The sequence below is a fragment of the Pleurodeles waltl genome, chromosome 2_1 (assembly GCF_031143425.1).
Source record: "Pleurodeles waltl isolate 20211129_DDA chromosome 2_1, aPleWal1.hap1.20221129, whole genome shotgun sequence".
NCBI lineage: Eukaryota > Metazoa > Chordata > Amphibia > Caudata > Salamandridae > Pleurodeles > Pleurodeles waltl.
In genome coordinates, this window is record NC_090438.1 from 110,295,103 (window position 1) to 110,321,471 (window position 26,369).

At 43.5% G+C, this 26,369-nt stretch overlaps 1 protein-coding gene across 1 annotated transcript in view; it reads right to left on the bottom strand.

The window, feature by feature from the left end:
* Positions 1-26,369, bottom strand: part of ATRX (ATRX chromatin remodeler) — a 1,138,900-nt gene that overhangs the window by 802,903 nt on the left and 309,628 nt on the right. Inside the window, exon 11 of the mRNA XM_069211061.1 lies at positions 13,409-13,536. Coding sequence (XP_069067162.1) covers positions 13,409-13,536 — 128 coding nt within the window. The remainder of the gene's footprint in view (positions 1-13,408; positions 13,537-26,369) is intronic.

Consider the following 26,369-nt stretch of genomic DNA (forward strand, 5'->3'; position numbering starts at 1 on the left):
CTAGTGTGGGGACCCAGAGATGATGTAGACAGAACGAGTGTTCTGAAGGTGGACCCATTATCCTAGGACCACCACAGGCTGAGTTATGAGCAAGAATGTTTTGTAACTGTATTTACCTGCAAAGCAATATGGGGAGAGTTTTTGTGCTTGCTCAGAACAGCGCCTAGAGGACACCACAATAAAAATAGCATACGGAAGAAACATGATAATTTAGCCATACAGTCAGCCCTTGGAAAGTGTAATCATATGAAAACAAAATGGGAGAAAGTAATGCAGTATAACCATATATGTAGCCCATAGAAGGCATTTTACATCACACATTTTCAAGGCTAGCAGGCCTACTACAATGATATTACAAACAAGGTCCATAAAACAACTTCACCCAGCTGTAAAACAAAAGTACCAGCCATAAGAGAGCTTATAAAGTAAATGAATGGTGGTGGGGGGTTATTACTTTGGAGTCCCCACTAACATAGTGAAGGGAACCAGAGATTAGGTACACAAAAAGAGCATACTGCGATCAATGTTTTGAAGGTGGTTCCATTGTCCTAGCACCACCACAGGCTGAGTTCTGAGCAACAATGCTTTGCAAAAGTAATGCCATGCAAAGCATTATGAGGCAAGTTTCTGTGTCATGAATATTTTAGTAGGTTGATATAAATAATGCTTAGAACAGCCCCTAGAGGACACCACAATGAAAGTAACATTTGTAAGACACACGGTTATGTAACTATATAGTTAGCCACTAAGAGGGTATAACCACACAAAAAGAAATTGGCAGAAAATAATGCAATGTAAATATATATTTGGTCCCTAGAGGGCGTAGCGCATTACACATTTTTGGAAATAACAGACCTATAGCAAAAATATTACAAACACGGACCTTAATACACAAGCTATTCCTAGCTGTCGAACAAAAGTTCCAGCCATTAAAGTGCTTATAAAGAAACTGAATGGTAGGCGGGGTTATTATTTTGGGGTCCTAGCTAACCTAGACAGAAAGAGTGTGTTGTGCTGAACGGTTTTGGTGGTGGTCCCATTGTCCTATGACCACCACAGGCTGAGTTATGAGCAAAAATGTTTTGTAAAAGTAATGCCCTGCGGAGCATTATGGGGCAAGTTTCCAGAGTGCAGTTATTATTGTAGTATCTGCTCTCCCACTGTGCCTGGAGAGCCGCTTTCGCTTTGAGGATTTCTGTTTTACATAAAGCATTTACAAATCAAAGTGTTTTAATGGGTGAGTCACAAGAAATGACTCTGATTAGGTAACTGTGAACAATGTGACCAGCACTCCAATACTGCTGATCAAGTTCACGCTGTTCCGCCTGTTCGCATTGCGAGTGCAATGGCCGCCAAGCAGCATGAAGGAGAGGGACAAAAGAAAAAATAGTTTCTTCATGCTGGAATATATTGGCAGTTGTGCAACAATCCATGTAACAGGGACAGTCTGTAAGGCGTGACAACTTGGGTCACCAACATCCTACAGTAAGAATCTTGGATTTGTGCGAAGGACTACCTCATCCTTATGAATTTGAAAGAAGGGTTCCTCTAGAGTTTATTCCTGGAGCTCTCTAAGACGTCTAAGTGATGTGATTGCAAGCAGAAAAGCTACTTTCCATTAGAGGAACTGAATAGGGCATGAGTGAAGAGGCTTGAACGGAGGGCCCAAGAGCCTAGTGAGTACCATGTTAAGATATCATGATAGAACAGGTGGAAGTCTAGGTGGAATTACCCTTTCAAGTCCTTCCAATAAAGTTTTCGTAACCAGTTTCGGAAAGCACCCTCTTTCTTTGCATGGTTACCCCCATTTTCTGCCTGTTGTCAGTGTGTTTGACTGTATCTACTGGGATCCTGCTAACCAGGACGCCAGTAGTTTTCCTCTCTCCTCTAAATTGTACCTTTTTCTTCCCACAATTGGTATACGCGTACTCCCAAGTACGTCCCTAGTATATGGTACCTCGGTACCCAGGGCATTGGGATTTCAGAGGATCCCTATGGGCTGCAGCAGTTAATCTCCCACCCATAGGGAGCCCATACAGAGGGTTCTGCAGGCCTGCCAGTGCAGTCTGCAGCAAACGGGTGCATGCACCCGTTTTCACTACAGGTCACTGAAACAGGTCACTAAGTCACCCCTATGGTAGGCCCTCTCAGCTCAGAGGGCAGGGTGCAGGTACCTGTGTGAGGGCACCCCTGAACTAGCAGAAGTGCCCCCACAAACTCAAGATACATTGTCCTGGACTTTGTGAGTGAGGGGACGCTAGTTTACACACTACTGGACATAGAACACTACCTATGCCCAGCTACATAATGGTAACTCGGAACGTGGGCATGTTTGGTATCAAACATGTCAGAATCATACCCCAATACTGTTGCAATTATTGGAAGTATGATGCCATGCACTGTGGGGGCTCCTTCGAGGACCCCCAGCATTGCTACCACCAGTCTTATAGGGTTTTACGGGCAGCCCGGCTGCTGTCACCCCTCAGAAAGGTTTCAGCCCTCCTGCTGCTTAATCTGCTCAAGCCCAGAAAGGCAGAACAAAGGATTTCCTTTGGGAGAGGGAGGTAACACCCTCTTCCCTTTGGAAATAGGTGTGACTGGCTTGGGAGGGATATCTTCCCCAAGCCACTGGTTTACTTTGAATGGCACATTTGGTGCCATCCGTACATAAAGCAGTTCACACCAGTGACCACTCCCCTGTTCATCACCACACCAGGGATGGTGCCCAGAGCTCCTCCAGAGGGTTCCTGGGTTCTGTCATCTTGTTTCCAAGGTTGGCAGGGAACTCTGGGAGCATCTGAGTGGCCAGGCAGGTGACGTCAGAGCCCTCTCCTGATAGGTGCTTACCGGTTAGGTGACCAACTCCTTTTCAGGGATATTTAGGGTCTCTCTGTGGGTGGGTCCTCAGATTCGGCTTGCAAGATTCCAGCAGGACTCTCTGGAACCTCCACTTCGACTTCTGGCCACTGGAACAGTGACTGGACCCTCCAGGAGCCGACAAACACTGCTGCAACTTTGTTTCCACGTCCCCTGGCAGATTTGCAACATTTTCCCAGCCAAGCATCCTCAGAAGACAGCAACTCTTCAGCCTGCACAAGAAGAAGGAATCTCCTTTGGAGTGAAGGAGACACTTCCCTCAACCGAAGGGAACTACAGTAAGACGACCAGCTGTGTGGATCTCCCCTCATCTTGAGCTGCATGGATCCTGCATCACAGGTGGTGGTCCGGAGTAGTCCTCTTGGTTCTCTCTGCCAGCTGTCCCCATCCTCTTTTGTAGTGATGCATGGGCCTCTTCAGCGACTCCTGGGGGTGCTGCCCCTGCGGACTCGCTGAGATGCTGAGGTTCCCCTGTGACTTCCCCTCCTGGGTTGAGTCCTCCTGGTCCTTGCTGGTCCCTGGCAGCACCACTTTTCCACTAACCGTGAGTTAGCCTTTGCCAAGGCTTGTTGGTGGAATTCCTGCACCAACACCCGTCACCAATCTTCTTTCCAGTGTGGGACATCATCTGCATCCATCAGGAACATTTCTCCAGCTCCAGGGCTGCAGTGCTGACCTGTTCTTTCTCACCGTCGGCCAACTCCTGCAACTACTGCTGGGTGGGTAGTGGCACCTACTCCTCCTGGATTCCACTGTGACTCTTGGACTTGGTCCCCTCTCTCCACAGGTCTTTATTCAGTAATCCACTGCTGGGTCTCTTGCAACCTTCTCTGGGTGTCTTCTTTTCATCTTTTTGGTTGGTTTGGGGAAAATCCAGTGATTTACTCCTGCATTCCTGGTGTCTGTGGTGGGATGGGGAGGGGGGGTTACTGTGTTACTTACCTCTGTGTTTTTCTAGTAGTCCCAGCTCCCCTCTACACATTTTACTTACACCTAGGCGGGGGTACCTTATTCGCATTCCAGTTTTTAGTATATGGTTTGTGCTCCCCCTAGGGTCACTACTGGTTATTGCTATTTGCACTGTTTTCTAACCTTTCCTATGCCTGTTACTGTTTACTAGTGTATATATTTATTGTATTACTTACATCCTATTGGTTTGGTTATCCTTCTACTACCTTTATTTTTTGTACAACTGAGTGTTTTCTTTCATATGCTTGTATGTGCTGTGTGACTACAGTGGTATTGCATTAACTTTGCATGACTCCTAGATAAGCCTTGGCTGCCCATCCACAGCTACATCTAGACACTTCCACACGGTGCAGAGTAAGCAGCTTGAACGTTTGGTTTATACGGTTTTGTTTTTTATTAGTATTTTCAATGTTGGGCTTATTTTGTTTTACTTTTGTTTAGCATTCCTATTTTAATTCTTATGTTCCAAGATGGCCGCTATATAAAACACATCAGTGTCTAATGTAGTCCTTTCTTTGTGTTTACTTGAAGGCTCTGGTAGCGTATTAACATCATGTGGGTGTTTAATGGAGAGGCGTCTTAGAACAAGTAACCAGGAATATCAGGCACTGGTTCTATTTTAGACGCCAGTGTATGATACAGAGGGCTGGATCGAGCGAAGTGCATATCCATAAAAGGTGAGCGCGATGACAAATTCCCAGCCACACAGTACGGTTTGCGTGTATTTTGGCTCCTCTACAATACAAACTATAGGGAAAGGGGAAGTCGTGGGATCCGTTGTTTATTTAGAAGCGCCAGTTAAAGATTGATTTTATTGAATTACGGGCGCGAGGCTAAAGAGGCTCTGTTCACGTCCTGGGGGTCTAGTAGTTCTGAAAGTCTGAAAGTGGCAGTAGTAAAATGGGATTGTTCTAGTTATATGCATTCCCTTTTGTAGGGACAACAGAGGTTTTGAACCATGGTTGTTTGATATACTGAAGCATACGGTACGCACCCAAATGAATAGGTAATGAGAATATCTATGTGCATACAGCATGTTTGTTTGTTTTTGCTTTCTGTGCCTGTTATCACTTGGTGAAATGGGTGTTTTTGATTGTTTTACACTTTTTGAGGATTGAGTTTATTTGGTGTTTCGGGATATGGGCATTGGTATAAACACGTTATTTTGCATTATGTGTCATAGTGGTGTTTTCTTTTGTTTTCTTTTGATTCTTTGGGCTCAGTAGGACACACTCACTACATCACAGTGGTGAATTATTTGATGGCGTTTGTCACTATAAAAGTATTATAAAGACACTTATGACAAAACAAGAGAGACCAATATCAGTGTGTTTTAATTTTTATTCTATTGTAGCGCGTTCTCTGGCTCGCTGACAGATTGGGATCTGAGGCCCTGATGAAGGTGGCATAAAGTATTAAGCAATTTCGGAATCCACCAAAACACGCGTTGGCAGTTGAATTTGCGGCTGGACAGTTACATTTGTGGCCGGCAAATACAGAACATCAAGGATGGGTGTCTGATGTGTAACTGATTATTCTAATGCATATTTATGAATTGTGAAAAAATTACTTGTTATTAGCCTTTTATAAAAGAACAAAGCAGTTCAATTTTGCGGCTGGCTAATACTGAACACCAAGGATGGGTGTCTGATATGTACTTGACTACTGGCTATCAGTATTGTGGCTAGCCCAAGGACCTTATGTATTACGATCAAGGCTGGTCATGAGAACTAAATGTATTGACATTTCTAATGTGATTTGATGTATTGTGAAATAATTATTTATATGCCAGGACAAAATAACAAAGAGAAAAAATATGTGATTTTGTTACACATTTGTTTAATTGATTTTTGTGAAATGTGACAATCTTTAGTTGTTGGTTGAATGTGAGTATGACTGAGTGCAGTTGTGTGTTTATTATCCATTGTTTGTCTCTGTGTCTTTATGTCAGTTCTATAATATTCTAGTTTTATATTTTACGAAAAAAACTTTTTTTATGTACAATAAAAAATACATATATATGTTCAGAAGGCGTTCTATTTATGTTGAATGTGCATGTAGAAATATATAGGAGAGAAATATGTTTGTACAAAGATTGATTAAAAACACTTCCTACACTTCACTAAGAAGAGATACCTGGTATAAGATTTAAATACCTTAGGTACCCACCACACACCAGGCCAACTTCCTACATCTCTTCTCCGAATACAGAAATGTTTTGGGTCTAGTTAAAGAGCTTAATTAAAGAAAACTTTACAAAAATAGGGCATTTTTAGCCCATTTGTCAACAGCTTACACATGTATATGATATATATGTACTAAAATCCTCTACACAATTTTTACTCTTACATATACATTTAAGGTATATACATGTGTGTATATATACACTCCGGGGTTCACGCACTTGGTCGGGAATATTCAGAGCTTACGTCTATTGATGAGGATCCCCTGGAAGAGAATAAAACACAATTCTTTTCTTCTGACATTTGGATACATTTCTGATAACGAGAGTTGCTCCATTAGAGAGCAAAGTGAAATATTAGTAGGAATTTGTTGTGACTTTATTAAAATAGTTCATGGAAACAAGGGTTATAAAAGCAAACGAAGAAGAGACTCTTCAGATCCTGGCCGAACTCGTAGCAACAAATCATTACCATTCGCTCACAAAGGCAAACATAATAAAGGCTTCAAAAAAGAGACCAGTGAGCACTCTCCAAATAATCACTGGGTCATTTGAATAGTATCCATATAAAGGACAGAAAGCAGGATGTTCAATGTGAGAAGAATTGAAAATGTCACTTACCCAGTGTACATCTGTTCGTGGCATCAGTCGCAGTAGATTCGCATGTTCTGCAATAGCTCGCCATCTGGTGTTGGGCCGGAGTGTTACAAGTTGTTTTTCTTCGAAGAAGTCTCTCGAGTCACGGGACCGAGTGACTCCTCCTTTTGTCTCCATTGCGCATGGGCGTCGACTCCATCTTCGATTGTTTTTCCCCGCAGAGGGTGAGGTAGGAGTTGAATTGTAGTAATAGTGCCCATGCAATGGAGTGACTAAGTATGCACCTATTTAAGGTTGAGATGATACATATATAAATAATTGAAGGTAACTTCCAAACTGCTACAGGCTTCCGGGGAGGTGGGTGGGCACATGCGAATCTACTGCGACTGATGCCACGAACAGATGTACACTGGGTAAGTGACATTTTCAGTTCGATGGCATCTGTCGCTGTAGATACGCATGTTCTGCATAGACTAGTAAGCAGTTATTTCCCCAAAAGCGGTGGATCAGCCTGTAGGAGTGGAAGTAGTCTGAAATAATGTCCTTAATACGGCTTGACCTACTGTGGCTTGTTGTGCGGATAACACGTCTACACAGTAGTGCTTGGTGAATGTGTGAGGCGTAGACCATGTGGCTGCCTTACATATTTCTTGCATTGGGATGTTTCCTAGAAAGGCCATGGTAGCACCTTTCTTTCTGGTTGAGTGTGCCCTTGGTGTAATGGGCAGCTGTCGTTTAGCTTTAAGGTAGCAGATTTGGATGCATTTAACTATCCATCTGGCTATACCTTGTTTTGAAATTGGGTTTCCTGCATGAGGTTTTTGAAATGCAATAAAGAGTTGTTTAGTCTTTCTGATGTTTTTTGTTCTGTCAATGTAATACATCAATGCTCTTTTGACATCTAATGTATGTAGTGCCCTTTCAGCTACGGTATCTGGCTGTGGAAAGAACACTGGAAGTTCCACTGTTTGATTTAGATGGAACGGGGAAATAACCTTTGGCAAAAATTTAGGATTGGTCCTTAGGACGACTATTTTTGTGTAGTTGTATAAAAGGTTCCTGTATAGTAAACGCCTGAATCTCGCTTACTCTTCTCAGGGAAGTAATGGCGATGAGAAATGCCACCTTCCAGGTTAGGAACTGTATGTCGCAGGAGTGCATGGGTTCAAAAGGTGGACCCATAAGTCTAGTTAGGACAACATTTAGGTTCCATGAAGGAACAGGTAGTGTTCTTGGTGGTATAATTCTCCTAAGGCCCTCCATGAATGCTTTAATGACTGGTATTTTATATAGGGAAGTTGAATAGGTAGTCTGCAGGTATGCAGATATTGCTGCAAGGTGAATCTTAATGGAAGAGAAAGCTAGGTTAGATTTTTGTAAGTGAAGCAAGTAACCCACTACCTGTTCTGGAGTTGTGTGTAATGGTTGTATTTGATTAATATGGCAGTAGCAAACAAACCTCTTCCATTTACTTGCATAGCAGTGCCTGGTGGATGGCCTTCTTGCTTGTTTTATGACTTCCATACATTCTTGGGTAAGTTGTAAGTGCCCGAATTCTAGGATTTCAGGAGCCAGATTGCTAGATTCAGCGATGCTGGATCTGGGTGTCTGATCTTTTGGTTGTGCTGTGTCAACAGATCTGGCCTGTTGGGCAATTTGATGCAGGGTACCACTGATAGGTCTAGTAGCGTTGTGTACCAGGGTTGCCTTGCCCAAGTTGGTGCTATCAATATGAGTTTGAGTTTGCTTTGACTGAGTTTGTTTACCAGGTAAGGAAGGAGAGGGAGAGGAGGAAAAGCGTAAGCAAATATCCCTGACCAGTTCATCCATAGGGCATTGCCTTGGGATTGTTTGTGTGGGTATCTGGATGCGAAGTTTTGGCATTTTGCGTTCTCCCTTGTCGCAAACAAGTCTATCTGAGGTGTTCCCCAGAGTTTGAAATAAGTGTTCAGAATTTGGGGGTGAATTTCCCATTCGTGGACCTGTTGGTGATCTCGAGAGAGATTGTCTGCGAGTTGATTTTGTATCCCTGGTATAAACTGTGCAATTAGGTGAATTTGGTTGTGAATTGCCCAATGCCAAATTTTTTGTGCTAGCAGGCTTAACTGCGTGGAGTGCGTCCCCCCCTGCTTGTTTAGATAATACATTGTTGTCATGTTGTCTGTTTTGACGAGAATGTATTTGTGAACTATTATTGGTTGGAAAGCCTTTAGTGCTTGAAAAACTGCTAGAAGTTCTAGGTGATTGATATGCAGTTTTGTTTGATGTACGTTCCATTGTCCTTGTATGCTGTGTTGATCGAGGTGTGCTCCCCACCCTGTCATGGAAGCATCTGTTGTTATTACGTATTGTGGCACTGGGTCTTGGAAAGGCCGCCCCTTGTTTAAATTTATGTTGTTCCACCACAGAAGCGAGAGGTAAGTTTGGCGGTCTATTAACACCAGATCTAAAAGGTGACCCTGTGCTTGAGACCACTGTGATGCTAGGCATTGTTGTAAGGGCCCCATGTGCAGTCTTGCGTTTGGGACAATGGCTATGCATGATGACATCATGCCTAGGAGTTGTAATACCATCTTTGCCTGTATCTTTTGTGTTGGATACATGCGTTGTATGATGGTGTTGAAATTTAGAATTCTTTGTGGACTTGGAGTGGCTACTCCTTTTGATGTGTTTATTATGGCTCCCAGGTATTGTTGTACCTTGCGTGGCAGAATTTTGGATTTTGTGAAATTGACGGTGAACCCTAGTTTGAAGAGGGTTTGTATGATCTGATTTGTGTGATTTGAGCACTGTTTGAACGAATGGGCCTTGATTAGCCAGTCGTCCAAATATGGGAACACATGTATTTGCTGCCTTCTTATGTGTGCAGCGACTACCGCTAGACATTTGGTAAAGACTCTTGGTGCGGTTGTTAATCCGAAAGGCAGTACCTTGAATTGGTAATGTATTCCTTTGAATACAAACCTTAGGTATTTCCTGTGCGATGGGTGTATTGGTATATGGAAATAAGCATCCTTGAGGTCTAAAGTTGCCATGTAGTCGTGTAGTTTTAGCAATGGCAGTACTTCTTGTAGTGTGACCATGTGGAAGTGGTCTGATTTGATGAAAGTGTTCACTACTCTGAGGTCTAGGATTGGTCTCAGTGTTTTGTCCTTCTTTGGTATCAGAAAGTACAGTGAGTAAACTCCTGTGTTTATTTGTGTGTTTGGCACTAATTCGATTGCATTCTTTTGCAATAGTGCCTGCACTTCTATCTCCAGGAGATTGGAATGGTGTGTTGTTAAATTTTGTGCTTTTGGTGGTATGTTTGGAGGGAATTGTAGAAATTCTATGCAATAACCATGTTGGATAATTGCTAGAACCCAAGTGTCTGTAGTGATTTCCTCCCATGCTTTGTAATAATGGCCTATTCTTCCCCCCACTGGTGTTGTGTGGAGGGGGTGAGTGACCTGTGAGTCACTGTTTAGTAGTAGGGGCTTTGGGGCTTTGAAATCTTCCTCTATTTCTAGGGAATTGCCCTCCTCTATATTGTCCCCGAAAACCTCCTCTATACTGTCCCTGGTAACTGGACGGTGTGGCTTGTGAGGTGCTGGCTTGTGTGCTTTGACCTCGAAACCCCCCTCGAAAGGGCGTTTTACGGAATGTGCTGTAATTCCCTCTGCTCTGCGGGGAGTAGAGTGCGCCCATGGCTTTGGCAGTGTCCGTATCTTTTTTGAGTTTCTCAATCGCTGTGTCCACTTCTGGACCGAACAGTTCTTTTTCATTAAAAGGCATATTGAGAACTGCTTGTTGAATCTCTGGTTTAAATCCAGACGTTCGGAGCCATGCATGCCTTCTGATAGTTACAGATGTATTAATTGTCCGTGCAGCTGTATCTGCAGCGTCCATGGAGGAGCGGATCTGGTTGTTGGAAATGGTCTGTCCCTCCTCAACCACTTGTTTTGCCCTATTTTGTAAGTCCTTGGGCAGATGTTCAATGAGATGTTGCATCTCGTCCCAGTGGGCTCTGTCATAGCGCGCAAGTAGTGCCTGGGAGTTCGCGATGCGCCACTGGTTTGCAGCTTGTGCTGCGACTCTTTTACCAGCTGCATCGAACTTGCGGCTCTCTTTATCTGGGGGTGGTGCATCTCCAGATGTGTGAGAGTTGGCCCTTTTCCTAGCTGCTCCTACAACGACAGAGTCTGGTGGCAGCTGTGTAGTGATGAAAGCCGGGTCTGTAGGAGGCGCCTTATACTTTTTTTCCACCCTTGGTGTGATTGCCCTACTTTTGACCGGCTCCTTAAAGATGTCTTTTGCGTGCCGGAGCATACCAGGGAGCATAGGCAGGCTTTGGTAGGAGCTGTGGGTGGAGGAGAGGGTGTTGAATAAGAAATCATCCTCGACCTGTTCTGAGTGGAGGCTTACGTTGTGAAATTGTGCTGCTCTAGCCACCACTTGAGAATACGCGGTGCTGTCTTCTGGTGGAGATGGCTTTGTAGGGTATGCCTCCGGACTGTTATCTGACACTGGGGCGTCGTATAGGTCCCATGCGTCCTGATCTTGGTCACCCTGGCTCATGGTGGTGTGAGCTGGGGAGTGTGATGGAGTTTGTGCTGGTGAGACGTTAATCACAGGCGGAGGAGAGGGTGGTGGGGTAACTCTTTTCACCACTTTTGGTTGTGGTGTCTGTTCCGTCTGGAACTCCAACCTTCTCTTTCTCCTAATGGGGGGAAGGGTGCTTATTTTTCCTGTCCCCTGCTGTATGAAGATACGCTTTTGCGTATGGTCCACATCAGTTGCTTGCAGCTCTTCCTCAAACCTATGCTTCTGCATTTGGGAGGTTAGCGAGTGCTCTTCTGTATAAGAGCCTGAAGCTGGGTTGCTTGCAGTTTGTTTCGGCATCGAAACCCTGTCTGCGTGTTTTTTCGGCTCCGAGGTGACTCTTTTCTTTTTCGGGGCCGAAACCTCTCGGCGTCGATCTGTTTCGGTGCCGCTGTCTCGGCGTCGAGCCGTGTCAGCACCGGCATCTCGGTGTCGAGGCTTGTCTCCAGCACTTTCTCGGTCCCGAGAAGGCTGCGTGCCGGTGTCTCGACCGGAGTCGGACGATCTCGGCACTGTTTGGGCCTTTTTCGGTGCCGACGGGCGGTCACCGAATTTATGGGTGGAGCCATGGCCTGGTGGCAGTGGCGTCCCCTGGGCCTTGTAAATGTTCTTCTGAGTGGATTTCGACGTCTTACTCACGGTTTGTGTATCGTCGAATCCTTCGGAGTCTGAGTCTTGGATCGAGAAGGTACCTTCTTCTTCCTGTTCCTCGAACTCCCGTTGGGCTGTCGGTGCGGACGCCATCTGAAGTCTTCTGGCTCGACGGTCTCGGAGTGTTTTTCGGGACCGGAACGCACGACAGGCCTCGCAGGTGTCTTTGCTGTGCTCAGGTGACAGGCACAGGTTGCAGACCAAGTGTTGGTCTGTGTAAGGGTACTTATTGTGGCATTTGGGGCAGAAACGGAACGGGGTCCGTTCCATCGGCGTTCTTCAGCACGCGGTCGGGCCGACCAGGCCCCGACGGAGGATCGAAAAACTACCCCGAAGGGCACCGGAGCTCTTCGATCTTCGATGCGGTGTGGAATCAAAGTACGCCGATCCCGAACGCAACAATACCGACGAAAATCTTCCGAAATTAGCTAATTTTCCGTTCCGAAACTCGGAGCGACAGGAACACGTCCGAACCCGATGGCGGAAAAAAAACAATCGAAGATGGAGTCGACGCCCATGCGCAATGGAGACAAAAGGAGGAGTCACTCGGTCCCGTGACTCGAGAGACTTCTTCGAAGAAAAACAACTTGTAACACTCCGGCCCAACACCAGATGGCGAGCTATTGCAGAACATGCGTATCTACAGCGACAGATGCCATCGAACAAAGTGTTTTAAGATTCACCTCTGTCTAGTCACATGTTTATGAACTAAATGGAAAAATCCATATACCCATCTTGATGGACTTTAATATGGTTAAATTCTTTCTGTTCTTAATATGGATACTATTCCAATACCCCAGTGATTATTTGGCGAGCGCTCCCTATTCTGGTTTTATTGTATATTGCAAGGTCTGAGTGCTGACTGCCTTTTTCTGAGGTGTAGCACTACATTGTAAAATCAGAACACTCGCACTCGTGTGATCACAAATGGCTGACTACTGCTCTGTTTGGTTTATGTGTTTCATAATATATGCTTCCAAGGGTCCATAAAGAACTCAGATACTGAAGTTAGTGTAGGGAAGTTGCTGTCATGTCAAACCAACATACTTGTTTGTATTCAATGAGCACCGGCTGGTGGTTCACACAACTGTAAACATTTAGACTGTAAAACATGCAACAGTCTGATAATTGACTGTTACATGGAAACATATTCTGCAACTTCTAATGCACAACTGTCCCATAACCATACCTGCACACTGTTAAGAATCACCATTAGCAGTTCATACATGAAAAAAATATATATCAATGAGGAACACTCAAAACGGAAACATTTAAAAACACTGAGCAAATCTGAAAACTCAAATGATCCTTTGATAAACTGCTAATTTTCAAATGATCAAACTCGAGCAAACATGCATTGACAAAATCATTTAGGTCTTTCTAGCAATATTAGTTTGCTATCCTAGAAACAATATTTTGCTATTATGTTGCACACTGCAAATATGAGGGCTGCAGCTCTTTTCATTTGTATGAAATAATAAGCTCAGAGGAACCTCTATACATTCCTTTGCCGGTCACCAAAGGTAACACACTGGAGTGTTCACTGCTCACCGTCTTTGGCTTTCTCCTTCCCAGCTTTCTTTTTTCCATTGTTTGATTCTTCATCTGAAGAATCGTCTTCATCATCATCTGAGGATAGATTGGCTTTGATTTCTTCCAACAACATTTTCTTGGCAATTCTTTGAGGTAAGAAAACAAACAAAACAATTACATTTTGTAACATAAAACCATGGTTAACCTCCGTTTTTAACCATTTTAAGTTGAAAAACGAATCCAAGCTTCATAAAAATGAGAGCAAATCTGTATTTGTTTCTTGTCCCAGCTTACTGATGGAATTTTCTGAAAATTGTTCTGGCAGATCGCTTGGGAGGACATTTACAGAATGCACTTGCTAACACACATTTTACATTGAAAATGTCATAGAAATGTATAATTGTAATAATTTGGTTTCATCGGTTTTCCCCACAAACAGTCTTCCACAGAACTTCACTCGACTAGCAAAGGTGTTTACTTGTTTTTCTACAGTAAACTACTAAACTTCAATAATCACCAATGCACTGTAAAACTCAAGAATGTCATGCATTTACCAGAATAAGAGAAGGACGTCTATGTAGGAAGCTGACCTGGTGTGTGGTTAGCACCTATGCTGTTACCACCTTATACCAGGTCCAGGTATTCCCTATTAGTGAGGTGTAAACAGTGTCTAGCAAGCCGGGGCTCTCTAGAGGTAGCTGTGGATGATCAGCCAAGACTTATCTAGGAGACATGCAAAACTTATGCAATATCACTACAGTCACACAGCACTTACACACATGAAAGAACCACAGAGCGTTACAAAAATAAAGGTACTTTATTATGGTAACACAAATACTGTATAGGTAATACTAAACTAGGAGGTGAGTAAACACTATTATATACACATTAGAAGTTAGTGATTAGCACAGAAAGCAATAGCAAACAGCAAAACAATAGACAACAGTGAAGGCCCTAGGGAGAGACCAAACCATATACTAAGTAAGTGGAATGTGAAAGGCAGTCCCCCACCCAAGGAAGTGAAATCTGTAGAAGGGACCCGGAGGAACTACGGAACCCAAAAGATAAGTACCAGGGTGCTGCGTCCTCGTCCTCCCCCCCACCCTACCCCTACCCCCAACCAGGATAGAGGTGGTAAGTACCTGTTTTTTCCCCAAACCTACAGGAGAAGATTCGAAAAGGACTGTGCAAGACCCAGACAAGACTGGAAGAAAAAAAATAATAATTGGGATCCTGACAGAAGAGGACCTGCAAAAGAAGGGAACCAAGTCTAGTTCGACTTGCTGTGTCCCACTGTAGCAGGAGCCACTACCCAACCTTCTGTGGATGCAGGACCAGGTCAACGGTGGATGAAGCAAGTCAGCAGTGAACCACAGGAGCAGAAAAGGAGGAGTTCCAGGAATGATGCAAGTGATGTCCCAAGTCGGCAGTTGTGATGCAGTCAGTCAGTGGTGCTGGAAAACCACCAACAAGCCTTGGCAAATGCAAGAGTCAGTAAAGAAGGTGCTGCAAGGCTGAAGAGGACCAGCAAGGCCCAGGGGACTCGATACAAGGAGGGGAGTTCAAGGTGACTCTTAGCAGGTGGGACAGTCACAAGAAGGAGGCAGACCCACAGGCAGTAGGCACAGGAGTCGCAGCGCGGCTCACTCAGAACACCTAGAGAGGAGGCCCACGTCACTGGAGCAGCAGACATAAGACTGTGCTTTGCAAGGAAGAGTGCTGAAAAATGAAGCTACACAGACCCAGAAGATTCCTTGGAGGAGGAACAAACAAGCCTTGGTAGCTGCAAGAGTCGAGGTGAACAAGAGTACTGTCCTGAGAGGAGAGGCAAGGGCTTACTGTCTCCCAAGTTGGACACCTGGTAGAGAGGACAAAAGGGACCGCTCCAGACCACCACCTGTAATGCAGAATCCACGCAGTTCTGGAGGAGAGAGGATCCACGCAGCCAGTCGTCGTAGTTGGTGTGTCGCATGCAGAGAAGTGACTACTTCACTCCAAGGGAGAGTCCTTCTTGCTTTTTGTGCAGGCTGAAGACTTGTCACCCTCAGAGGATGCACAGCCAGGGATATGTTGCAGTTGCTGGAAGGAGCCAGAGAAACAATGTTACGTAGTGGAGGACCAATTGCAGTCCCTGTGGCCAGAAGATGAATTAACGATGCAGAGGAGCACTGATGGAATCTTGCACATCAATTCTGAAGATCCAACTGGGAGGGAGACCCTAAATAGCCCAGGTCTCCTAGCAAGGTGACCACCTATCAGGAGGGAAATGCAAAAACAACAGATGATGGAAGGAATGCAGAACAAATCAAACATTCACCCCTAGATCTGGGTTTAATCCTTCAGCTTTCTTGCTTGCCATGGCATTCCAGTTTGGACACAGCCATACACAAATCAGCCCGACCTGACAGACCAGGTCCTCCCTGGACTGGAAAGAAGCATCCTGGGACTGGTTTCATGGTTTCACCCTTAATCAGCCAGCCTAGCTTGAATCTGGTGGCATAGCAATCACAGGACCCAAGTCTGGGCATACCCATCACACTTTGGGCGACAATTGCAAAAACAACAGATTATGGACGAAATGCAGAACAAACCAAACATTCACCCCCCAGTGACAGATCTGGGTATAATCCATGATACATTTTTTTTTTTGTTTGCTTGCCATGCCATTCTAGTTTGGAACCAGCTATAGGAAGCTGGCCTGGTGTGCGGTAAGTACCTATGGTACTTACACCTTACAGCAGGTCCAGGTATCCCCTCTCAGTGAAGTGTAGGCAGTGTCTAGAAGCCAGGCTCTCTAGAAGTAGCTGTGGATGAGCAGCCAAGGCTTATCTAGAAGACATGCAAAGCACATGCCACTACAGTCACACAGTACTTACACAAAAGAAAGAAAACACTTGATTGTACAAAAATAAAGGTACTTTATTTTTAGAACACAGTATCAGAAAATACTACAGGCAACCCTCCAATAGGAGTTAAGTGAATACTATATATATATATATATATATATATATATATATATATATATATATATATATATGACACACACACACTAGTAAACAGTAAGAGGCATAAAAAGATTAGATAACCGTGTAAAATAGCAATAAGCAATAGAAGCCCTAGGGCGAGCCCAAACCATACACTAAGAAAGTGGAATGCGAACACACGGCCCTCACCTAGGTAAGTAAATCACATAGAGGGGAGCTGGGAGTACTAGGAAACCACACAGGTAAGTAATACAGTACCCCCCCACCCCCCGGCGACCAGGAATGCAGGAGTAACACTGGATTTCCCCCAAACCACCACAAAGGATGAAAAGAAGAAAAAGAAGACACCCAGAACAGCCTGCCAGAAATCAGCAATGGATTACTGAAGATGGAGACCTGTGGAGAGAGGGGACCAAGTCCAGAAATATCTGTGGAGTCCAGGTGTGGTAGGAGAAACTACCCACCCAGTGGTACCTTTTGGAGTTGGTTGACCAAGAAGGAAGACAGATCAGCACTGCAGCACAGAAGCTGGGGAAGCGTTCCTAAAGCGTGCAGAAGGTGTCCAACGCTGGAAGCTGGATTGCAGATGGGTGCCAGTGAAGGATTTCCACCAACAAGCCTTGGCAAAGGCAAATTTGCGGCTGGAGGAAGAGAGGTACTGCCGCGGACCAGCACAGCCCAGGAGGACTCTACCCAGGAGGTGGAGTCACAGGGGACCCTCTGCGTCGCAGATGGCCCACAGGAGCAGAGGCAGCACCCACAAGTGTCCCACAGGACAGGGACACAGATGTCGCTAAAGCAGCCCACACAGCACCACAGAAGTTGCTTCCACGTCATCGGAGGACCACACAGAGGCCCAGGAGTCGCAGGAGGGAGTGCTGGTGGCTGGAGCTACACGTTGCCTGAAGTTCCCCTTGAAGGTGAAGCAAATAAGCCTTGGCAGCTGCAAAGGACACAGTGCATGGGGTATAAACGACATACTACCACCGAAGTGCGACAGCTGGTACAGAGGACCAAGGGGAACTCTCCAGACCACCACTGGTGATGCAGGATCCACACCACTCATGAGGAAAAAGATCCACGCGGCCAGGCACCTGTGGATGCAGGGGAGTGATGCCTTCAGCCCAAGGTAGATTCCTCCTTCTTGTGCAGGCTGAAGAGTAGCAGTCTTCTGAGGATGCACGGCCAGAGAAATGGTGCAAAGCTGGCAGTAAGTCTGGATACAATGTTGCAGAAGTCATCCTCGTGGATCTGCAGCTTGTAGGTTCCTGGAGGGTCCAGTCGCGGTTCCGGTGGCCAGAAGTCAAAGCAGCGGTTGCAGAGGAGTCCTGCTGGAGAGAGACCCTAAGTAGCCCTGAAAGGGAGATATTTCACCTTACCAGGTAAGCACGTATCAGGAGGGGGCTCGGACGTCACCTGCCTGGTCAGGCCACTCAGATGCTCCCAGATTTCCCTGCCAACCTTGGAATCAAGATGGCAGAAACCAGGGACCCTCTGGAGGAGCTCTGAGCACTACCCCTGGGGTGGCGATGGACATGTGAGTGTTCACTACCCTTTCCATTGCCCAGTTTCGCGCCACAGCAGTGACTGGGGGTCTCTGAAACAGTTTGGACTAGCTTATGCATTGCCAGTGGCTTGGGGAGGCCTGTAACACCTTTTTTGTTTTTCAAAGAGGGAGGGTGTAACACCCCTCTCCCAAAGGAAATCCTTTGTTCTGTCTTCCTGTGCTTGAACTTCTTAAGCAACAGGAGGGCAGAAACCTGTCTGAGGGGTGGCAGCAGCTGGTCTGCCCGGACAACATGTAAGATTGGTGGTAGCAATACTAGGGATCCTCTAAGGAGCCCCCATAGTGCAGGGAATCATACTTCCAATACTTGCAACAGTATTGGGGTATGAATCTGACATGTTTGATACCAAACATGTCTATGTTCGCAGTTACCATTATGTAGCTGGACATAGGTAGTGACCTATGTCCAGTACACGTATAAAATGACGTCCCTGCACTCACGAAGTCCAGTAAAATGGGACTGAAGTTAGTGGAGGCATCTCTGCTACTGTAGGGGTGTCCTCACCACAAACCGGTACCTGCACCCTGCCCTCTGGGCATATAGGGACCTGGTGTAGAGACCTGTAGTGAAAATGGGTGTATACACCCGTTTCACGCAGGCTGCAAAGGCATGCCTGCAAAACAATTTGCATGGGCTCCCTATGGGTGGCAGAATAGCTGCTGCAGCCCACAGGGATCCCTTGGAAACCCAGTCCCCTAGGTACCATATACTAGGGACTTGCATAGAAGGGGACCAGTATGCCAACTGTGGGAAGAAAAAGGTACAATTTAGAGGAGAGAGCAAAACTACTGGGGTCCTGGTTAGGAGGAGCCCAGTAGACACAGTCAAACACACTGACAACAGGCAGAAAATGGGGGTAACCATGCCAAGAAAGAGGGTGCTTTCCTACACCAGCCATATGCTAATAAGTCTTGACCCTGTTCCCCATGGGAACAGTTCAGCCCGAACTGCCAGGCCAGGTCCTCCCTGGCCTACAACCAAGCATCCAGGGACTGGTTTCAGGGTATCATCCTTCATCAGTCAGGCTAGCTTGAATCTGGTGGCATAGCAAACACATGGCCCACGTCTGGGCATACCCTTTCCATTTTTGAGGGGGCAGGGTGATGAATGGGCCACAGTGGGGTTAGTACATGGCAGTTTTATGTAGCGCTAAACTTGCAGAGGGTCAAAAGACTGCTTCATAACTGCCACAGAATGCAATACATGTTTCTTTTTCGGCAGTTCAAATAGTGGGAAATAAACATTACACATTTACTTTTCAGCAGTTCAAATACTGCTAACTTTGCGTAGGGAAAGAAAAGAGCACTTCGTCACTAATACAGAATACATTAGTAACAGTCTGTATTCGTTATGAAGCGCTACTTTTCCCCATTCCCTAAGCAAAGTTTATGCTATTTAAATTGCTGAAAAACGAAACTGTAATGATTGCACGTTTATTTTCAGCATTTTAAATACTGCAGACTTTGCACAGGGTAAAAGGAGTGCTTCCTAACCAATACAGATTATGTTAGTAGTGCAGTCTTTAAGGCTAATGAAGCGCTCTTTTTCCTCTATACCTGTGCAAGGCTCACGCTATTCAACCTGCTAACAAATAAAGGTGTAAACATCACACGTTTATTTTTCAGCAGTTTAAATACCTCAAACCTTGCCTACATACAAAAGAGCGCTTCATAACTAATGCAGGAGGCATTATACGTTCATTTTACAGTCTCTCATCCACCTGTAGAGAACTCACTGAATTAGGGCGAAGCTGAGGGATGATCCCTGGGAGGCTTTAAACTCTCCGTAATGCGGTTATGGTGCATTAAACCTGGATCTATCCCATCACCAACAGCGGGTAAACAAAGCAGCTGGGCTCACCGCCATTATACTGCACAAACATGCGCACAGGAAACAAAATCACTTGAAGCAGGCTCTGAAGATTGTAAGCAAATGAGTGTGGGTTCAACAGGGACACTTTTCATATGCTGCATGCGTAAAACTGGACGTACACAAGGGTGACATTTTATGAGAAAGAACAGACAAGAAAAATATCAAGTAATTAAATGAAAATAATGGAGGTGGGCGAGCTGTGCCGAATGAAAACGGCACGACCGCCATATGTAAACAAAGCACGGCATGCCGCTGTAACAATTAAAGGAACTGGAATGCCTCATGCGCTCCACAGAATCCTGGTAGAACAGGGAGAAGGTGTGGCACAATACCTAGACCTGCTGACTTTGGAACTGAGGACCCGGGTTGGAGTCCCAGCATCAGCTCAACATCGATTAATCTCGCTGTGCCTACAAAAAATGCATACGTCCTTGTGTAATGTAGCTGGTACTTATGTAAACCCTCCAATAACTTCAGGTCAAGTTTGGGCTACTTAGCAAACAAGAAATTCAATAAACAAGTGGGCCTCCACCCTCGCTAAGAGCAAGAATGCTCTGCAAATTTAAAGGGAAACTTCCCCGAAGACAAGCAGGAAACAAATGGAAAAGAAGTCCCCTAAAGAACAGATAAACAGGACAAAGCTTAATTACTCAGTAGTTGGTCCCTGCTCCCAAACAGAAAAAAACATTTGCAATAAGTCTTGCATTGCTTGAGTTAGAGCTATTGGCATTGTAAATTCATAATTGGGGTTATGTAGCCCTATAAATTGGTCAACCCTGCTTCGTAATTCCGCCTTTTCAAAAACTGCCATGTAATTCCAGGGTCCCTGCATATATCTAAAGTACTTCCATTTACCTTCTTCCTTTATCTGCAGCAAAAAAAATAACATTTTGCCATTTAGTATCCTAATTTTAAGCTGCCTTGCTAATTTCAATATAATACCACGTTCACCACCCCACCATCATAGTTGCTGGCTGGCTAACAATTCCCCCAAAAAAGACACAAGACAACCACGGAGGAGACAAACTAGAAGGGTCACCTTAATATATCAAGAATGTTCAAACAGTCAGTGTAATAAGGATGTTAAGTTGGCCTGAATCGTGGTCATAACTGTAATGAGGAGAGATTATTAAAACATATAAAGTTATCATGTAAACCTTTTTTAGAAATAAACTTTTTGCATTAGACTAATGCTCAAAACAGCCCCTAGAGGGCACCATAACAAAAATATTGTTTGTGAGAAAAATGGTCAATTAACAACATTGTTAGCCCCTAGAGGGCATAAATGCATTAAAAAAACAGGATAAAGTAATACTGGGTAACCATATACTTAGAGGATGGTGTTTCCAGGGCTAGCAGGCCTACTGCAATGATATTACAAACAATGCCTTTAAAACAAAACTTCTCCCACCTGTCATACAAGAGTTCTAGTCATGAGAAAGCTTCAAAGATACTGAATGGCGGGAGGGCCTATTATGTTGGGGTCTCCACTAACCTAATGTGAGGAGATGGCAGGGTATGTCATGCTGAATGTTTTGGTGGTGGTCCCATTGTCCTAGGACCACCAGAGGCCAAGTTATGAGCAAAAATCTTTTGTAAAAGTAATGCCCTGCAAAGCATTATAGGTTAAGTTTCCCAAAGTGCAGTGAATATTGTAGTATCAGCTCTCCCGCTGTGCTGGGAGAGCCGCTTTCGCTTTGAGGATTTCTGTTTTACATAAAGCATTCACCAATTCAAAGTGTTCTAAGGTGAAAGCCACAAGACATTACTCTGATTAGGTAACTGAACAATGTAACCAGCAGCCCAATACTGCCAATCGAGTTCACACTGTTGTAACAACTATATAGTCTGTAATCAGGAAGTGCAACAAGTCAGTTACTCAATATAGAACAATAAACCTGGCAACACTGACCAACAAATATATGCACATTCCTATAAATTCCTATGTGTATGGTGAATAACTAAGATGCTCATACACTAATGCACATTGTTGCCCCTTGGCGAAATGGTTAGATTGAAAAGGAATTGCAGTGAATTGGATACATGTGAGTCTGAATTAGACTCTTTGGAACATAGATTTCTACAAAGAGATTATTCGAAAACCATTATAAGGACAGCAAGAAGAAAGATTAATCAAACATCTAGAACATCTATACTAAGAAAACATAAAAAATGCCAAGCCAAATCTGCATTCAATATCTGTTTTTGTACTCCATATAGCCAAAATAGTGATGATATATATAGAGTATTAAATAAACGTTCGAACATCTTACATACTGATCGGACACTTTGAGATAAAACTTACAAAAACTAAAATAATTCACAGAAGTTTCCTTCCTCCTATTAAAGAAAATAGATTGACATGGCTTCCAGAAAAAATGAAGGGTTTTTATAAATGTGGCCATTGCAATATGTGCAACATAGCATTACATAAAACTCTTGAATTTAGGTAAAATGGGAGCAATACATACACAATTGTAACCTTCATTAATTGCAATACTAAATATATTGTATACATATTGGTACGTGAATATGGTCAGATATATGTGGGTAGCACTATCAGGCCCCTTAAGGAGCGAACACAGGAACATATACGCTCAACTAAGGAACAATGATGTCACTTCTCCGGTGGTACGACATGATAAAAATGCATCCTTACTCTGAATTCCCAGTTATAAAATGTATGGGTATTAGCCAGACCTCTGTTAATCCTGGGGTGGCGATAGAACTTGGGAACTGAGGAGAAATGAAGCAAAATGGATATTCAGACAGAGTCACAGAACTTGGAATGAATTTGAAGGATGAAATGTACCATTTTTTGTAAATGTATGTCTGTTTAAATATTGAATTTACCATATCTAAGCAATGGGGCGGGTTTGCCCACAGCTATTTATACCCATGGGGTATATGGACAATCTGCCCACCATCTATATTAACTGCATGCTTCAATATCAATCAGTCACAAAATAATCACTCAATTAATTTTGATTAATATATATGTGGGGTTACTAACACTCTATATAAATAACTTGGTGCCAAAATGAAATTTGATGTTTGACCATAATTTTTTTGAATTGATGTAAATAGGCAAATAGCATTCTTCAAATTGATGTAAATAAGTGAATAATATTGAGTATAATTTCCGCTATAGTATGGAGAACAAGTGCCATTACAGGGAGACTTCGAAATGGACAGTAATGTGTTATTTGACACTGCTAAAATGGCCGCCGGTTTTCCTGTAGTAAGACTCACGTTTTGCTGTTGATGGTGGTGGACGTTACTGTCTTGACAATATGGCTGCTGCCCGCTGTTAGTGTCAGTTACGGCTGATACCACTGGACGATGTAACCCCATAGTGAAAGGGCTCTGAGACTTAAAGTGCGCAATACACCATTAGTTTTTTAATGACTTTGTGGACGTCAGCAACTCTGATTCCTGAAGGCTACTATGCTCAGGTATCGTCCGTATAAGTCATTAATGTGTGAACTAGTGAATATATTCTTTGCTTGCTCCAAATTGACAATGCCATTTCTGAAAGAATAACCAGTCTAAAGTCGCTTTAGTATAAACAAGCAATTAGTTTGTAAGCACTTTTGTAGCTGATAATGTGATCTGCGTACAAGTTCTGTCATTGTAATTTGACATTTTTTAAACTAGTTAAGATATTGCTTTCTTGCTCTCAATTGTGAAGACATTCTTTGGAAAGAAACTAATTTAAGGTTGTTTTAGTATAAGAACGTAATTAGTCAAAAGCGTTTTCTTGGTTGAAAATATGAGTCGCTGCTGTCATTATTGGGCTTGTATATGTGTATGCTTTCTTTAGATATATAAGGGATTGTTTGTTTTGGTTAGAATCAAAACCACAGTTGGGTCACCTTAAAAGGAATAAGTTTCAAGTAATCTTGGATTCCATGGAAGGAAACTGGTATTAAGTGTCTTTATAGTCTAAACTGGGATTCTTGGTGTACATTATTGAACTCATAAGTGTTTTGACTTTTAAATATAAAAGGGACTGACTTGGTGTTGGCTTTGCCCAAGAGGCTGACGCTAGGCTCACTACATGTCAGCCTCTAGGTCGCATTTTGAACGGGGTGATTTGAAAGACGATCAAGCTTCATTTGGCTAAGATGATACTGCCATTAATTATTTAGTGGACGTTCTGGGAAATAACGGTATTTAGAATTTGGTTTAGGTTACTATTTGGAAAAATATTAGCCATGGTTGCGGCATTTAATCTAATTATGCTTTTATATATTTTAGATCTCTTCTCATGAATTAAGGTCAGTTATAATATACAAGGTACTCATTATGCATGGCCTTTAGGGTACAATCACCCTGGTTTTTTTTTAGGCTTTGTCTACTATTATACTATTGGAGGTCTGTTCTCAAAAGAATCTTTGGGAATATATTTGTGCATGTTTTGCTTCCCACAAATTTGATTTTTTCACACTTTGGGTGCATGCTTTGTCACAAGACTTTATGGGTTGTGAACCACATAATAAGCACCATGTGAGTTGTGACTTGGTATGGCTATTGGGTTTTATTTCTTTTAACGGTTCGTGATTTTGTCAAAAGGTTATACCTTTGAAGACCTTTGTTACTGCAAATGGGTCATAATAATGAAATTTAAAAAATGGAGAGGAATTATATATTATGTAGATAGTTGTAAATAATATAATGTTTTCTCATTGTGATTTATCAGCCTTGAAAAAGTCCATTTTTGGACGAAACACGTGTCGGCTGAAGCTCAACTAGGCTGAAGTTCTACAAAGGGGTTGAATTATATTATTTGGCCCTTCTTCTCAAACATTTGGGACCACAAGAGAACTGTATATACATTTTGTCTTATGTGTTTATGTTGTTTCATTGTTTTGTTTATTTATATTACGTATGGTTTAAGTCTGTATGACTGTGTATTTCTATTTTTTATATGGTATAATTAAAATTGAACACCCATTTTTTTTTCTTGATCTATTATCCTATTTACAATGGATTTATGAATGTTATTTAGTTAGACTTAAAATGTTTAGTTTGATAACAAGTTACGTGTGCTTTATATTACATATGGTGTGCTCCACTATTCGGTAAATTTAGGAGTTCACGCTGTTGTGCCTGTTCATGCTTTAAGCACCATGGCTGCCATGCAGCACGAAGGGGGGGTACAAAACAAAAGGAAAGGAATGGTTTCTTACCTGTAACTCCAGTTCTCTCGTAGGGGTATTTCCATGATAGTCATAAGCACTGAATAGTTCCGCGCGCCTGCGGGTACCCCGGAGCACTGATGTGAAATATATTCTTAAGTGCAGATACCAGCCCTTTTGAAAAGGGCCTGTCAAAAACCATTTAAGAATAACACTGTGCAGCCTATGTGAACAGCTACACAGGCCAAATTGTTGAAAAGAAAGACAACTGTAGTGTAAATCCACCTTTAAACACACATTTATTCTAGAAATATAATAAAAAATACATTCTCATACTTTTACACCTCTAATGAGAATAAAACAATGCAGGGCAGTGTAGCCCATAGGCTGCCATTATACAGAATGTAAATAGAGCTGTGCCTTTAAGAAAGTAAGGTCTTCCTGTATCCCATCATGCACAGCAAAAGGCAGTTGCCTCAGTTCTTTTTGAAGGCTTGTAACCTGACATGAATAAACAAAAACACTTGTTGGAGTACCAACATCGATATTATTATGGCAACCTTTCCTATGTCAACTCCACCGGGGAGGAGGGAAGGTTGCTTATGACTATCATGGAAATACCCCTACGAGAGAACTGGAGTTACAGGTAAGAAACCATTCCTTCTCTCGTAGGGGATTTCCATGTATAGTCATAAGCACTGAATAGACTAGCAAGCCCATCCCCATAACCGCGGCGGAGTAGACAGAATAATACTGAAAACATGAATCATGCAAATAAATTCTTAAGTGAGGCCTGTCCAACCTGCGCATCTGCCCTAGCATCTGTATCAAGGCAGTAATGCTGTGTAAAGGTATGGACCGATTTCCAAGTGGCCGCCTTGCATATCTCTGCCAAAGGGATATTTATCATTAAGGCCGCAGTAGCTGCCTTCCCTCTAGTAGAATGGGCTTTTGGCCTGCCACCAAGAGATTTATTCGCTAACTGATAACACAACACTATACATGAAACAATCCATCTGGATAATGATTGCTTAGACGTGCCCAACCCTGTTCTAACTGGGCCATAGTTAACAAAGAGCTGCTGTGATTTACGCAAGCATTTTGTCCTGTCCAATTAAAACTTCAAAACCCTCTTTACGTCCAGAGAATGCAGGGTTCTCTCGGCAGGGGTAGTTGGATTTTGAAAGAAAGTTGGTAATGAAATGGTTTGATTCACATGAAAGTCGGAAACGACTTTTGGTAAAAATTTTGGATGCGTCCTCATCACTACTTTCACAGAATGAAAAACCGTGTAGGGTTCTTGAGCGCAAAGGGCCTGGATTTCACGGACCCTACACGCTGATGTGATTTCAACCAGAAAAGCAGTTTTCCACGTGAGATGTTTAAGTGATGCTTTATGTATTGGTTCAAACGG